Raw genomic sequence first — 17,422 nt, 5'->3', positions numbered from 1 at the left:
CTCTGAATTTTCTATACGCAGCTGCAGCCGTGCTGATCATCCCAACATCCTTGGAAGCAATGGAGGACATTTACGTCAATGTTGATCCACTGAAACAGACAGGTAAGCATGACCTGACCAGAGGACACACGTTTTAGACCAACTGTCATCACTGATGGAAACTGTGGGTTTTGACATGTTTTTGTTCTGACAAATCTTCAAGTGGAACCATCAAGACAAATTTTGTGTCTCCAGTTAAAACATATATTCTCAAGACTCTAATTGAGTTCCTGTCAACAGTAATTATTGAAATGATCTAATGTGTATTGATAGACAGGTTTGAATTAACATAACACACATTTTCTTCACAATCATTTTCATCTCCAGGCTTATATATGTTGAAGTCAAGTCACACTGTGAACCCTGTTATTAAAGAAGCTATAGAACAAACAATGTTCAAAGCAAAAAATAATCTATTACCGGGGAATATACAACAATTGTTCAAAAATTATGAAGAGTCTTACAATCTAAGGAGGAAATGTAACTTTAAACAACCAAGATTTCGCACGACACGTGTGTGTGTGTGTGTGTGTGTATCTATGTATGTAAGTAAGAGATGGAAGGAAGTAATTATATTATTTACTTGTGACAAGGGGTGAGAGTAAATAAGTTTTTACTTCTTCTCACTCCTTTTCGAATACTCATCTGACGATGTTTTTCTTGATTTATTTTATATTATTACTGTTATTCATTTATTTATTTATTTGAGGAAAACTTTGTTGTTAATTTTCTTTTCTTTTTTTCTTATTGTTTTTGTACCTTATTCGAAATAAAACATTTCAATCAATCAATCAATAGAACAAGATGTTTAATGTAATCTAGTATCTGTGTATTTATTTTTCCAATTTGATATGACTATCTTTATTGTCATTACACAGAGAGCGTGACGCGAGTGACCCAGCTTTCACTGAGCAGTGGAATCAGGCAGAACAGTAAGTTTAGAATATACACCAACTAAGACAAGTAACAATAAGGTATCAGTGGAGGAAATCCTTTGATTCAACGTTATCATTCATTTGTTTTTTCTCTTTATGTTCAGGCTCAAAGCGTTCCATAAAGCGCTGGCATTTTTATTCGTTTGTCTTTCTGGGCCTGCTGAGTGTTTCCCTGCTGACTGGACTCATCGTCAACTGTATTCTCAGTGAGTCTGGTTGCTAAAAGTAACATTTATCAAGAATTTGAAATCTGGAGAAAACACAATGAAGCATCACTTCTTTCTTATTGAAAAAGTGAAATAACAGTATGTGTAAGGGAAGAGCTCAGGAACAGCTTTAGCTCTTTCTTCTCCTTCTTCTTCTTCTTGGTTCTACAGGCATGTAGATTTAATACAGCTTTTGAGACATAGTTAATATTTATTTTATGTTTTTTTCCCCCGTTCATCATATTTTGAGTGAAGTTGAAATTTTTTGAGGCCCTCATAGACATCGGAGATGCCTTTCCTTTGGTGTGTATGATAATTCCACATGTATTTTTCTTTAATTTAGACCATGGCCGGGAGACTCTCGTTGACATCAGACAGAACCTGACTGAGTGTCTGGAGACAAGCAATCTCCAGATTTCCTCCTTGACTGAGGAGAGAAACCAGCTGAAAGCCAACGTCACCAAAATGTCTGAAGACATCGCGAGGCTTCACGGTGAGTCCTTAATCGTGCCGTTAACATCATTTTTAGAGTATCTTTAAATGATTCAGACAATCTGCAGTCATTTTCTCTGTGTGTGGGTCATAGGGAAACATACTGGTTCAACACAGTCCATTTGTTATTTTAGTGTTCATACCATTTTATTTAGTCTATGTTTGTATGTATTGTAGCGATCAGGGAGCTGATCGCTGTGTATGCAGCAATGCATCTTGGGTGTTTGGGGAATATGGGCTTTAAACTTCAATTAATGTTGTTCTAATTAGTTTTGGCTGTAGTGTTGGTGTTTGTGTTGTCATGCTTTTACTGTTTTATCAGTTGACCCAATTTAATTTATTGTTATTTTAGCACCAAGTACGAGAGTTGTACTGTGTTTGATGTGCTCTGGTCCGTTTTCTTCAAATGTGTTCGTTCTGATTTTTCACAATAAAAGCGCCTGTCTGTACAGCGTGCGGAAGGAAGCCTGAATCGTCCTTATTCTTCTGGCTCGCCACATTGGTGTCAGAAGTGGGATCTTCCGTCAGAAGAATGGAGTTGGAGGTCCACAAACTCGAGCGAGCTGTCGAAGAATGCATGGCTTCCCTACGGGAGATGATGAAACAGACGAAAGAGCCCAGCGGAGAGGGGAGCGAAGCGTCGAGACCTCGACGTCCCCTGGAGGCCGGTGATCGGCAAGACGGCCTCAGCTCGCCACAACCTCATCGCCCCCTGGAGGCCGGGAGGGGTACTACAGCAGACGGCTCCAGTGCACCGCGGCTTCATTGCCCCCTGGAGGCCGGGAGGGGTACTGCAGCAGACGGCTCCAGTGCACCGCGGCTTCATCGCCCCCTGGAGGCCGGGAGAGGTACTGCAGCAGATGGCTCCAGTGCACCGCTGCTTCATCGCCCCCTGGATGCCGAGAGGATTACTACAGCAGATGCCGTTGGAGCTGTCGGCCACAGTTCATCAGAGAGCGTTCCTGCTGCTGCCTCAGATAACTCTTTGCCACTGATGGTTTTGTCAAACCCACAACCAATGATGATGCCCAGATTGCCAGTCAAACTGCCTAAATACAATGACGCAACGCCATTAACACCATACCTAGCCCAAGTCCAACTAGCAGCACAGCACAGCGGCTGGAGTGATGAGGTTACTGCCACACATCTGGCCCTTGCATTAGAGGGGAAGGCGGTGCAAGTGCTTCTTGACCTTGCTCCAGCAGAACAGCGAGACCTTTCCAGCCTGACTACAGCACTGCAGAGGCGGTTTGGACTACGGCGATTCACCGACCACAGTAGGGAGCAGTTAGCTGATCGGCGTCGGAAGGAGGGGGAGAACTTGGGTACCTTTGCAGCAGATGTACAGTTATATGCCCAGCAAGGCTACCCACATTTTGACGCTGCTGCCCAAGAAGAGCTCGCCCTTCACGCCTTCCTACGGGGCCTCGCGCCTGAGAGGCTGCGGCAACATGTCCGCCTAGCCTTGCCTCAATCCCTCTCCGAGGCGCTGTATGAAGCTGAACGGGCTGAAGTAGTGCTCTCTTCTCAGCCAATGCGGCAAATGGCCCCTGCTCCACGACCACTTGTCAGGATGGCTGACTACGGTGAGGAAGAGGAGGCTGAAGAGACCCGCCAAGCCACGCCACGCCAAGTGCTGTCATCCCAGGAGAGGCCGGCGCGCTTCAGCAAACCATCCCGTTCACCTGGCCGCTGCTACCGGTGTGATGAGCCTGGTCACATGGCACGCAACTGCCCAGCTCCTGCCCCGATTATCAAGACAGAGGGAAACGACAGAGGAGTGGCTCAATGAGGGGACCGCCACTCCAACCTCCACTCCCCCTCCAAGGCAGATGCACGTTGGTGGGCCGTTGTGGCCACTCTAAAGGACTCTATCTGAATTGCCAACTTGATAGTCATCACTGCCGTGCTCTGGTAGACACAGGATCCACAATCTCCTTAGTACGACCGGGTACTCTCCCTGACACCACAGGCACCCCTTCCATGGCGTGGGCTCCAACTGATACGCAACTGATGACAGTGACTGGGGAAAAGGTTGGAATGGAGGGGAAGAGGCTGCTGACAGTCCGAGCGGGAGACCAGGAGGTGGTGCACGAATTCTGGCTTGCCAATATCCAGGACCCATGTATCATCGGGCTAGACCTGCTGAGCCGTTGGGGAGCTCAAATTGATGTGGTGAGTAAGACTGTCACCCTCCGTGATGAGATAGTAAGGCTCCAGTCTGGTCGGGAAGGAAAGAACCAGGGGAGAGAGCACCGTCGAGCAGCCGCAGCGGAGCAGGTGCCAACACCCAACACTAGCAACACACCACCACAATCTGTTGGAGCACCACCCATAGGGCTAACAGTCATTCCATCTGCTGAGACAGCTGAAGCTATACATCAACTCTGGCAGCGCAGCAGTAGCAGCGGTCTCGACTCTCAGCAGTGCCACAAGTTGAAATGCCTCCTCGATGACTACAGGGACATTTTTGCTGCCAGAGATGAGGACTGTAAGCAGACTTCCCTAGTCCAGCACACCATTGACACTGGGAATGCCCAACCAATTCGTCTACGCCCCCATCGGCTGGCCCTCTCCAAGCGGCAGGCGGCAGAGGAAAAGATCCACGAGATGCTCGCAGCTGGGGTGATTGAGCCCTCAGACAGCCCATGGGCCGCCCCAGTCGTTTTGGTGAAGAAGAAAAATGCCACCTGGCGGTTTTGTGTGGATTACCGTCGCCTCAATGCAGTCACCAGGAAAGACTCTTACCCTCTCCCACGCATCGATGACGCCCTAGACCACATTGCTGGGTCCAGCTGGTTCAGCTCCCTTGACCTCCGCAGTGGCTACTGGCAGGTGGAGCTGGCCCCCGAGGCAAGACCAAAGACCGCTTTTACCCTTGGCCAGGGACTGTGGCAGTTCCGGGTCATGCCATTCGGACTCTGCAATGCCCCAGCTACGTTCGAGCGACTGATGGAGAGGGTGCTGGCCAACGTTCCCCGGAGCCACTGCGTGGTGTATCTTGACGACCTGTTGGTGCACGCCAATAACTTTGACAGGGCTCTGTCCAATCTGAGTGAGGTTTTTGCAGCCATCCGCCGAGCAGGGCTGCGGCTGAACCCTGCCAAGTGTCGCCTACTGTCCAGGGAGACGGAGTTCCTGGGCCATGTCGTCAGTGCTCAGGGTGTTGCTACTAACCCGGCAAAGGTGGCTGCAGTTCGAGATTGGCCAACCCCTGCAAACGTCAGTGAACTGCGGAGCTTCCTGGGACTGGCTTCCTACTACCGGCGCTTCGTCCGTGGCTTCGCCACCACCGCCAGTCCACTGCATCGCCTCACTGACAAGGGTAAACCATTCAACTGGGACGACAACTGTGCGGCGGCCTATGCTCAGCTCAAGACAGCCCTCACTGAAGCCCCTGTCCTGGCGTACCCCAATCCGCAACAGCCCTTCATCGTGGACACCGATGCCAGCAACGTGGGCGTTGGTGCCGTCCTCTCACAGCAAGGAAAAGATGGGGAACATGTGGTGGCCTACTTCAGTCGAGGTTTAAGCAGAGCAGAGAGGAACTACTGCGTCACCCGCCGTGAGCTGTTGGCGGTTATCCTGGCCCTCCGGCAGTTCCGGCCATACCTGCATGGGAGTCGCTTCCTCCTCCGCACCGACCACGCCTCACTGACCTGGCTCCTGAACTTCAAGAACCCTGAAGGCCAGGTGGCTCGCTGGTTGGAGGCTCTTCAAGGGTACGACTTTGAGATCCAGCATCGGGCAGGGCGGCTTCATTGCAATGCCGATGCCCTCTCACGTCGTCCGTGTGAGGCAGAGGAGTGTCGCTACTGCTGGCGACAAGAAGAGCGGAGTCAGGAGACAGAGCAGGTGGCGGCCGCCTGCCCGACTTACGACACTGAGGGATGGCTCCCCCTCACCACTGAGCAACTGAAGCAGCAGCAAGAGGCTGACATAACCCTGTCAGTGGTGAGAGGCTGGATGGACGCGGGGCAGCGCCCTAAGTGGGCTGAGGTGTCGGCCCTGGGACCTGAGGTCAAGGCCTTTCATTCCCAGTGGGGCAATCTGGAGGCCCGTGATGGGGTGATGTACCGTAGGTGGCTGGCGCCCGGACGAGGGAGTGACCTCTTGCAGCTGCTGGTGCCCCATGCTCTGCGTCCCCAAGTCCTACAGGTTGTCCATGGCTCAGCAGGGGCGGGGCACTACGGGGTTGCGAAGACCCTTCGTCGCCTGCGGGGACGCTTCTACTGGCCTGGCTGTCGGCAAGATGTGGAGTTGCATGTGCACTGCTGCGACAGCTGCACCGCCCAGAAGGGTCCAACTCAGCGCTCCCACGCTCCTCTGCAGCAGTATCTGGTGGGGGCCCCGATGGAGAGGATAGGGGTGGACATCCTCGGGCCCTTCCCGATCACAGACTCTGGCAACCGCTATGTGCTGGTGGCTATGGACTACTTCACAAAGTGGCCAGAGGCCTATGCAGTCCCAGATCAGACCGCCGCTACCACAGCAGAGAGGTTGGTGGAGGAGATGTTCGCCCGTTTCGGGGTTCCTGAGGAGCTCCATAGCGACCAAGGGCGGAACTTTGAATCCCAGGTCTTTGGTGAGATCTGCCGCCGGTTGGGGGTGAGTAAGACGAGGACAACCCCCCTTCATCCTCAGAGTGATGGTTTGGTGGAGCGATTCAATCGCACTCTGGCTACCCAGCTTGCCATCCTCACCAGCCAGCATCAGAGGGACTGGGACCGCCACCTTCCACTGGTTCTGTGGTCCTACCGATCGGCTGTGCAGGAGTCCAGCCAATGCACACCTGCAGCTCTCATGTTTGGGAGAGAGCTCCGGACACCGGTGGAGTTGGTGTTTGGTGCTCCGCCAGAACCGGAGATTGCCGGAGGAAAGGAGATGGATTACCTCCGCAGACTGAAAGAGCGACTGCAGGTTGTGCATGACTACACCCGTCAGGCCCAAGCTAATTCCAACGTTCGGCAGAAGAGGGCATACGACACCCGGTGCAGAGGACAAGCTTTTGGGCCAGGGGACCTGGTGTGGATATACTGCCCTGTCCGCAAAAAGGGGATCTCCCCCAAGCTTTGCAGCCACTGGCAGGGGCCTGGCGAGGTGGTGGGCCGTCTGTCTGAAGTGGTGTATCGGGTGCGGATGCCTGGTAAACGCCGCATTGTGGTGCTGCACCAGGACAGACTTTCACCATATCGCCCCCTTGCTCCACCAGCAGTTGTCGGAGGGGGTGATGGCAACCCCCCAGGCTCCAACCAGACTGACACTCCGCCAGGTCCGGCTGCTGGCTGCTCTGGACGGCCTGATCGCCAGCGGAGGCGGCCTGGACGCTTGAGAGACTTTGTCCTGGGTGATGGGGTCGCCGAGGACGACTGACCCCTCAGGTGGGGGCTGTGTAGCGATCAGGGAGCTGATCGCTGTGTATGCAGCAATGCATCTTGGGTGTTTGGGGAATATGGGCTTTAAACTTCAATTAATGTTGTTCTAATTAGTTTTGGCTGTAGTGTTGGTGTTTGTGTTGTCATGCTTTTACTGTTTTATCAGTTGACCCAATTTAATTTATTGTTATTTTAGCACCAAGTACGAGAGTTGTACTGTGTTTGATGTGCTCTGGTCCGTTTTCTTCAAATGTGTTCGTTCTGATTTTTCACAATAAAAGCGCCTGTCTGTACAGCGTGCGGAAGGAAGCCTGAATCGTCCTTCTTCTTCTCGGCTCGCCACAGTATGTATGTGTTACGGCGGGGAGACAGAGGCTCAAGCGCAGAAAGTCACCAGAACAGAGATGGAGTGAACCAAGGTGTGACGGAGCGCTCCTGAGCGCGCCGTCATGCCCGGAATGGAGCGCTCTTGAACGCACCGTCATGCCCGGAGCGGTGCGCCTTTCCTCTCTCCGCTGGCGGAGAGAGCCGGTGCTGGGAGCGCGCGCACAGCGCTGTCAGTGTTGTGGGAAAGATCAACTCCAGAAACTGATCCCGGGTCCCTGGACATGCTTCCCTGCTGTAGGCAAAGTAGGGTGCACACTCTTTGCCTACACGTCACACAGACATACACGTCACACGCACACACACGCACGCACGCACGCACGCACGCACGCGCACACACACACACACACACACGCGCTTACCTGTGGCTGGAACTGTCAAACGGAGGTACTTCCGGGTTCTCGGTTAAGAGCGCCTAGTGGCGCGCAAAAGGAACGGGGTTATACCATTATAGTGCGGATAATTGGTATACCCTATGGTAACGGGCTTAAACCGGCCTAGAGCAAACCGGTATAAGAAGAGCTGGCCCGAGGCACAATTATGTGAATGTTTCAAATCACGTGAAGAACATTTGTTTTGCAGTTACTTAAATTGTGGGGAAAAAACCCTGTAATAAATAGTTGGTTTACCCGAGGGAGGGGCTTATAGTATAAAGGAGAGCTCTGTCCACTTAAACGGGGCTGTCGCTGAGCCTAGGAGTATGGTGGGTTGTCGAGCTGGGAATAAGAACATGAATGTCCTCTACCGAACTAGTTGTTTGTTGTTTTGTTTGTTTGTTTCGTTCTAGTTTAAATCCTGCACTGTAAATATGAGCACTTTGGTGTAAATAAAAACCACCTCAAACTGCAGTTTGCCGACTGGCCATCATTTTTGCATCGTGTTCTCTTTCTGAAAACTGGACCCGTGACACAAGGATTTTATTTAACAATAATTTTAGAGTTCTCCTCCAGAAGAGATAAAGTCTTGGGGAGAGTGGCTCACGGGTCAGGCTAGCGTGGACGGAGTCAGGCTGACGGAGCGAGGGGACGTGTCCTTGTCCGGACTGGGGCTCCCGGGAATCAGCACCAGAGCCGAGTACAGAGCTGATTGGGGCAGAGCAGGTTGAAGCTGTGGTCCAGTGGGCGGCGGCCGAGGCGGTGTGGGACGAGCTGGTGCTGGCTGGGCCCGAGCGTGGAGTGTTGACGACGTCATTCTGATGATGAGGAGGAGGAGCGAGAGAGTGTATGAGCAGGTAGCAAGAGGTAGAGTTAACAGACAAACACCACAACTACTAACTCTTGTTGATTTTACGTCCCGCGTGAGGAGCCCGTTTAAAAAGCAGAGCCACTCCTCCAAAACGCCTCCACCTGCTACCCGCAGCTGTACTGAATCCTGGTAATTAACCCAGCCAGCTCTTCCATCCCAAACACCACCTCCAGGCACGCCCACCTGAAACACACTGCAGGGAAAAAAGCACACACCTGCAGCCAATAACCCCTCCCCCTAAGGGGCTGCAGGAGAACCGATCATGACAGTATGTATGTATGTATGTATGTATAATATAACAATATAATATTTTATGATAATAATAGTTTAAATGACTCTAATCCTATATTGTTCATATATCGTCTTATGATGTATTCCAGTATATTATTTCAGATTGTGACTATAACAACCTATATTGTGTACATATCATCCTACACTGTATACATACAGTATTATCTGACACCATGCACTGTTTAAAGAAGTATGTGAAACTACAACAAAATAAAAATGCATTTCTCCATTTTCTAACTGCGTTACATCCGGCGAGTCGACATTGACAGTTTGACGAATACATGGAATCTTTAATACTCAGTGTGGTGTCTTGTTTTAGCTCTTCTTCCAGATGTGTGCCCCACAGGATGGGAAAAGTTCAGACGTTCCTGCTATTTACTCTCCGCTCAGTCGGACTCCTGGGATAAAGGCAGAGAGGACTGCAAACGAAGAGGAGCAGATCTGGTGGTGATTGAAAGTCCTGAAGAAAAGGTACATGGCCGGGTGTTTCGATGTTTGAATCTATTTTAAAACTCTCACGCCCTGAATGTTTATTTCTTATTACGTTTGTCCATATTTGAGGGAAACAAAAGAAATGTTTGTACATGAATCAATTGAGCTTTTACAGTGTTCATAGGGGCAGCATCTCAGAATTTCCCATGTGTGTGGTTGTCTACCCCTCTATAGTTAAGTAGATCAAGCTCTTAATTCACAGAAAGACAGAAAAAAACCTGGTAAGCTGCAGAGACTTTTGTGGTAAAGGAACTTTATTCAATATAGTGTTTGAATTCTCTTTCAACAGGACTTTCTCGCTAGGATCACCAACAAATATTCTTGGATTGGTTTAAATGACAGCGAACAGGAGGGCATCTGGAAATGGGTCAATGGAGCGCCGCTGAATTTCACGTAAGTCTTCATTTTGTTTTCTGCTTATCGGCGCCCTAAATGATGCATTACACTTATTACAGTACCCTGATAGTTTTGGCAGTAATAAGTTAGTAACTGATTGTAACGCAGCCACGAGTACTGAATTCAGTTTGCATTTCAGTTAAAACTTTTCACATATAAAAAAACAGTTGAAAAGCTCATGTCTTAACTGGAAGGGGAGCGCCTGTTTAATGTTGAACTAACTCAGTCCTCCTGACAGCAGTATGAACGATGTGATTCTGAGAATTAACATTAATATGAGTGTGTATCAGTGCCTATCATGGACTAGCAGCTCTTAACGTTTGCTTTCCTTTCTCAGAGATGTGTACTGTTGTCTGCATGTCTGTAGTTTTGTTCAGGTATTTTGTTAATTTTTATCTTTTTTTTATTAATTTTTTTTGGTGGAAAAGCAAACTCCAATGATAGGTCCTGTAATAGAATTCAGCTTTTAGCTTTTTGTTGCGAGGCAAAAGTTGTGAACACAACATTTGATCATAAATTTGATGTGATGAAAAACAATAAAAAACACCTCATCTAGAAAAATACATTTGAGCTTTTTGTATGTGACCTTTACGACCATAACCCTGTTTATCTCATCACCGTGTCCATTTGAGCGACTTCTTTCTTCCAAATGTCAATATACATATTTGACTCGTAATTCTTAGTATAGTCGACATGGGAATTCAATTCACAAGAAGTCACTTCAATCTTTAAAATGTAAGTTCCCATCATGACTGTCCAACTTTGTGTTGCTTCACTCACCTGCCAGGTTCTGGGAGAAAATACAACCTGATAACTGGAAGGGAGAAGAGGACTGTGTACACATTGCTGACCACTTTAAGTGGAATGATTTGTCATGTTCAAGTTCTAATTTGTGGATCTGCGAAGGAAAAGCTGTGAAATTCCCGTGAATCTTTTGCTTTTTGTTTTTAGCTATGATTGATATGTTACTCGGCACCCGCGTGCCGCTGTCATTTCCTCCAAGTTGTGAAGACTGTTCAAGGAAAATAAGATGCTTCAGCCTTTCACAAAAGTTTAAAACAGACTTATCAATGCAAATGTCCCGGGGGGTGCAAACAAATATTAATCATTTAATATCCCCTTGTTGTGGATGTTATCATTAATGTGCACACGCAAAATAGCTTGCATTAATAATATTTAATTTAAAAAAAAAAAGATGATACATAATTCAACATGAAGATGAACCAAAGATAAAATGTGTAAATGTGTACATTTTAAAAATATATTACAAATATAACGCCACTGAAAAGCTAAACGTGTGGCTCTTTGCTTTTTGGTGGATGTAAGTTGGAAGCCTTGAAAAAGGCAGAGTGAAGAAAGTGGCTCCAGGTTGAATGGTATCTGAACTATATGGTCATAACAAAGTGTAAAGGTCAACAACTGATGTATAAAGATTCTTCTGTATATCTAAATTAATGTAATTCCTTTTGTTTATATCTTTAATGTATTTTTCAGCCCGCCTTTAGATATTGAACAAGTTATATACTCGCTTCAAGTTGATTGCTTTTCAAATCAAAAATCTTGTTTTCTCAGTGAAGTCAAGTTTTTATGTTAAATAAAGGGAAACGTTTATTATGACAACAGGCTCTACAGAATCTTTCATCTTCAACATGCACACATCTCCAATTCCTCATTTGTATTTTTTGGCTGTGTTGTTGCGTGGAGTCTGTGAAACTGCACGCAAACTGCTGCACATGCCACACAGACTAAATAAAGCTGATTGTATCTGCGGTCAGTTTCTCAGTAATTAATTTGTTTCCCATCCAAAGAAAAGAGAACGTCAAGCGGCCATGGTTGTATCTCGCTTCTGCATTCTGTTATCTTGATAGAGAGGCGCTGCAAAAAACTGTCTTCTCGTATCAAAGAAGTCAGAAGTCAAGACGAGAAAACTGCGTTGTCACTTCTCCTTCATTGTGTTATGCCGAAGCACATCAGATTAAAAATAGATAAATACTCTATCACACGCTTTGTTTGTTAATTGTGATGAAGCTTTTAATGGGAATGTCTTAATTGTTGGAAAAAGTCTGAACTTCTTCAAGCAGAACAACTTTTTCGGGGGGAAAAAGCAAAAAAGGATTCTTGAAAGTTAGTTCAAGGCGTTAAAAGAGTATTACTATGCATTACAGAGTATTACCAGTTTGTGAGACTGGAAGAGGGATGACAAACCACTATCACGTCTCTGATGAAGCAAACACAACTTGCAGGACACTCGTATACCAGTAAAGTTTTGTTAAGACATCCAGTAAGAATTTGAATTTATTCAGACTTTTATTGAACTCTAAGTTGTGAAACACACCGTCACTTTAAGTCAGTTTTACACTTGCCAAAGTATCTTTTATTATTACAGTATTATATTTTAAATGTACTTGTGTTGCTACGACTGACTGTACAAAGTCACAAATGGAAAATATTCTTTAATATAACCCGTGTTAATTCTCCATTTGCAAAAAATTCAATGAATGCCCCATAAACGAGTAAAGTTGTTTTTCTTGTTATAGTGTGATTTTTGATCATCTACTATTCATGTTGTATATGAATAAATCATGTTTTATATTGCTTTAGCCCACTTAAGAGTTGTGGGCCATTGGAGTTCCTGCGAGCGGACCACGAGTATATTTTCTAAAAACATTGTGTCATGTGTAATTTGATTACTTTATAAAATGTCACAGTGGTGTAGTGGTAAGCACCCCTGCCTCATAGTCACAATGTCTTGGGTTTATTTCCTGGCTGGACCTTTCTGTGTGGAGTTTGCATATTCTCTCTAGGGTTGTGTGGATTTTCTCCTCTGGGTCCAGTTTTCTCCAGCAGTCCGAAAACCTGCATGAATGTGTGTGCGTGTGTGCGTGTGGGCGTGTGGGCGTGTGCGTGTGCGTGTGTGTGTGTGTGTGTGCGCGATACCTTTTTCATTCTAAGTTTTATTTTGAAAGTCGACGTGCCTCATGGGGATCCTTTTGCCACTTTGGTGGGTGATAATTAATAAACTGGCCAAGTCACTTATATGTAGTGATTCTGCAGCAATTTTAACATCAATCAAAGAAGCGAATACTAAATCCAGACCCGATATTCTATTAGAAATCTTTCAAGCACTGTTTCACAATCATAAAGCAGGGGGTGAGGTGGGTTTTATTTGGGTTCCAGCACATATGGGCGTTGAGGGCAATGAAGAAGCAGAATAGATAGTTTGGCTAAAACAGCAACCATTGGTGAATCTGTAGAATTTGATCTTCCCGACAGACTGTCAGACTATAACTCAATCATGAAAAGTTAAACCAAAGAGTTATGGCAGAAAAGCTTGAAAATCAGAATAGAAGGGAAGGATTTCATTTTGTATTCAAAGTAAGGTGGGGAAAGTAAGAAAGCTCTCAAATGCCTCAAGACAAGATGCAGTTGTATTTGTTGGCTTTCATAGGGAAACACAAGGATGGGGTCTGCGAGTGCGGTGAACCAGAGACTGTGCAGCACGTCCCCCTGAAGTTCAATCGTTACTCAGATCAACGAAGGATCCTGTACAGATACCTTGGAGCAGCTGGAGCTGCTGTTTTCAGTATTTCCTCATTACTGAGCATGGAGGAGTGGACAAATGTAAAAATACTTCTGGACTTTCTCAGATCCACGGGGCTGTATATAGATATATAGAGGACTCGCAATGCATTTTGCTTGATAACCAGCAGATGGCAGCAATACGCTAGTGTTGCGTCTAACCTGCCTCATCTAAAGAAGAAGAAGAAGAAGAAGAAGAACGTACCAGAAAGCGCCGCGGTGACGTCACAAAAAACATGGCGGACGCCGGACGTGTGACCGTGGATGGAGGAGAAATAATGCGATACTCTGAATATTCTCCGAAAACAAACGTTCGCGGCGACGCAGAGATTGACAGAAGATTGGTAAGTATCGGGTGTGACTCAGAGGACATTTGTGGAGGTTGTCAAAAAGAGCCGAGAGGAAGAAGCTCGTGTTCGCTCACGTCAATGACCGCTAATGGAGGCAGTGTCTTACGTCAACCGCTTCAGTTACTGTTACCTTACCTCATATAAGTGAATGATATTTGAACAGTCCTTTCTGTATAATTTAGGTTGTTTGCATGCATTTGCACTTAGTCAGAGAAGAAATCCATTCAAATGCTTCACATTACTGCATTGTAATGGCCTCTATCCTAACTTAGATTTGTATTTTATTTTTAAACAGGGAGGGGCTCTGATTGCTGTTGGTCTTGGTGTTGCTGCTGCAGGTTTTGCAGGTAAGGATGATTTGATACACGATCCTTAAATGTCTTGGATAATGTCTGGACTGGAGTCACTCAGTCGCAGTTTCAATGTTATTCAGCAAAGTGGAATGAAATGACAAGCAGGGTCTCATTTCAATTGGATGAAAATAAGATTTCGGGCCACTTGTTGACCCCCACACTAACGTTTCCATTCACTAGTAACCATATCCCGTACAGAACTATTCTACCAGTATTTTAGCTCGTGTTTTGTTTGCTACTTGTATTTTGCCAGGCTCATGTGCTTGTGTTTGGTCTGCAGGGCGGTATGCATTCCAGCTGTGGAAACCTCTGGGACAAGTCTTCTCTGAAACTGTCAAGAAGATGCCCACATCAGTGAGTAAACAATGAAGCTCCTGTACATCTGCTGTGGTGTTTACATCCAGTTATATTCATTAAGAATGTGTATCCGACGCGCATGTTTGCAAAGTGAACATGGAACCTGGATTCATGAAAGTGGGTTTCCCTGTTAGGAATATCAGTCAGGTCTAGAATGACTATGAGAGTGATCTAAAAGTACGTTATTGGGGTCTTGAATGTTAACTGCAGTTTTAAATGAGCCCGAGTTAAAAGCAATAGCACACTTTAATTTGGATATGAAAAGTAACACATTGTTTCACACATGCATCCAGTTGCATCAGGATTCTAAAAGAAGAAGAACCTATAATTTATCCTTCCTTTAACCTCTGCCTCCTCAGGCATTTTCAGCTTATTACAAAGGAGGTTTTGAGCAGAAGATGTCTAAACGCGAGGCCAGCCTCATCCTCGGCATCAGGTAACAAAACGTGTTGCACTGCATTTTCTTTGATTCTCACACAAGTTTTAATTGATTTATTTTTCGTGTTCTGTGCGCAGCCCCGTCAGCACTAAGGCCAAGGTACGTGAGGCCCATAGGCGGATCATGGTCCTGAACCATCCAGATAAAGGTACATTTCAACTGGATTCTGGTTTGACACTGTTGTACGTTTAGTACATTTAGTGTCGATGCAAACGGTGACCCTTTAGTGAATGTTGCTTTTAAAACTCTTTACTATTTACCCTGTATTCTACTATTGGTGCTAAATGAGGTTGTAAAACACGTTTGCAGGTTTGTTGATCACAGAACGAGACGTCAGCCTGTGTGTCTTGTGTGCAGGTGGATCGCCGTTTCTCGCTGCCAAGATCAATGAGGCCAAAGACCTTTTGGACAAAGAGATGCGTCGGTGACCTGCGCTGTCGGCTGACTTCTGTTGTTGTTTTGTTTTTAAGACTGCCATCAGCCTCTCAGTACAGCGCCTTCACCACATCGAGACATCCGCTTAGAACCCTGAAAGAGGGTTTTCCTTCACATCTTGTATAGATCAATGCATGTAGTCTGGGAGATACCAGATAGATATTTTGCCTCACTGAAACGCTTAGTGCATGTTACCAAAAATCCAATGAACTTCAAGTCCAGTTCCTGTTTCTCAAGGCTGAAGTAAACACAGTTTACTCCAGTCACAAGTCAATATTATACCAGGAGGCTTTTAAGTTTGTCCACTTGTCACCTTGGAGTATCCTAGGAAAGACTTTCAGTCTCAGCTGGACTGGCTCGTCACTTCATTTTAAAATGACGACTTCAGTGGCTCCTTCACAGCAGAGATTAATAACAATCAAGAGCAGCCAGTAAGTTAAAGTACGTTCCCCCGTGAGAAATCTAACCAACAACCCAGATTCTTCAGTCTGCTTTGAAAACTCATGAACGTGTTGCTTCACACCGATGATGTTCATCATTCACAAAAAACTCATTCTGCATTTTGGCTTCAGATTAGGCAAAACTGAACAATGATTCAAGTGTCCATTATGTGAGAGTTAGTAAACCTGGAGGACCACTGGTTAGTGAAGGACACCTCCGTCCCGCTGTCTGAATCTGTCCACTGTTTTGGTTGGTGTCTTAGGGAAACGTCTAAAAAAAGAAAAAAAAGTTTTTAAATTTCATTATGTTTTGGGGTTATTTTTGTGGCTCAAACATACTAGTGGACGATATCGAATATCAATGAATACCTGAATGTCTTACCGTGGTGAAATTTGGGGAAATGCGTATAAAACTAAAAGATTCATTAATCAACTACAAAAAAAAAAAAACTGTTAAAGTTGTAAATAATGCTGGTTATTTTTTGAATCAATCATTTTAAATTATTTTATAATACAACACCACCAAGTGAACACAACGAGAACATAAGACTAAACACTAGAAAGAGAAATAAAAATAAAATTTTATTTTTTAATATCGGTTATTTTGATTCTACAAATCAATTATTCAGACGGTGCTGCACTTTGAAACTTTCATGTGTATTTAAAAACATACGAAATATTATATCAGGTTCAGAATAAAGTCCATCCAGTTTGTATTCAACAGGTTGTTTTTTTTTTTTTTAAATTAAGGCAAATAGGATTGTTTATTTTGAAGTTCTGTAAAGTAATTATGGGTTTCAGTTCATATTGATGAGAGAAAAACTATCATTCTGTTTTTGATGTTATGTTCTTCAGCTTTTCAGGGTTTTTGTTTTTGGATGGTTTGCCGTTATTCCATAGAATTTATAAAATAGGCATAAACCATTGAATCAAGCATATTTCTATTCTTGGTGAGTTAAAGTGAACAGTATTTGGTGATTGTATTTTATATGTGACGACGTCTGACCAGAAATAAACCATTCTTCACTTGCACCGATAGATTTGACCAAAAAAAACGAAAGCTTGAGCTTATAAAGTGTTTTGTTGTTGTAATATTATGACTAGTGACAGAACATATTGAAAAGATGACTTTTAAATGTGGTTGCACATCATGAAGAAAGTTCGCGAGGTTTTTGAACCTTGTCAAACCATTGAGGAATAAATAAATATAACAGAGGTGTCGAAGAGCTCTGATGTCATATCTTACGTGTGATCAGTGGTTATTTAGGTTTTCCTGTTGAACTTCCTGTGAAACGTTGGCGGTGGTGCGCGCAGCTAAAGTGTCAGGCTTGTGCCATCGTGACAGTGCTGCAAGGTTCCGCCCTTGACTTCATTGCTCAGCTGTTCCAGCCGCCTCCCTACTCTGCCACTGAAAATCATTTCCCAAAGCTCGCTTCTTACTTTTCACAGAGAAAGAAAAGCAGAAAGGTCATTTTCCAAGAGGAATGGTGATTTCTAAGTTACGTCAATCTTAATCCTGTTCGGTGGCCAGCCTCCAGTCCATCGCAGGGCGAAACATAGACAATTAAACACTCAAGATTTACAATTTTTGGTGACCAGTTAACATCACATGCA

At 45.5% G+C, this 17,422-nt stretch overlaps 2 protein-coding genes across 2 annotated transcripts; both read left to right on the top strand.

Annotated features, from left to right (window-relative positions):
• On the top strand, positions 1 to 11,624 carry LOC308119066 (CD209 antigen-like protein C). The gene is made up of 7 exons (XM_080478895.1): positions 1 to 102; positions 918 to 971; positions 1,079 to 1,180; positions 1,524 to 1,673; positions 9,287 to 9,438; positions 9,749 to 9,852; positions 10,643 to 11,624. Exons 1-7 carry the CDS (start codon positions 60 to 62, stop codon positions 10,782 to 10,784), a joined length of 747 nt encoding a protein of 248 aa, XP_080335021.1. The 5' UTR covers positions 1 to 59; the 3' UTR covers positions 10,785 to 11,624.
• Positions 11,625 to 13,639: 2,015 nt separating this feature from the next.
• Positions 13,640 to 17,047, top strand: dnajc15 (DnaJ (Hsp40) homolog, subfamily C, member 15). Its single transcript, XM_080478502.1, has 6 exons — positions 13,640 to 13,778; positions 14,080 to 14,131; positions 14,418 to 14,491; positions 14,854 to 14,930; positions 15,011 to 15,081; positions 15,291 to 17,047. The coding sequence occupies exons 1-6, from the start codon at positions 13,671 to 13,673 to the stop codon at positions 15,359 to 15,361; spliced, it is 453 nt and encodes a 150-aa protein (XP_080334628.1). The 5' UTR covers positions 13,640 to 13,670; the 3' UTR covers positions 15,362 to 17,047.
• Positions 17,048 to 17,422: the final 375 nt, after the last annotated feature.

The sequence above is a fragment of the Lipophrys pholis genome (assembly GCF_963383615.2).
Source record: "Lipophrys pholis genome assembly, chromosome: 13".
Lineage (NCBI taxonomy): Eukaryota > Metazoa > Chordata > Actinopteri > Blenniiformes > Blenniidae > Lipophrys > Lipophrys pholis.
This window is presented reverse-complemented; position numbering and strand designations above follow the sequence as displayed.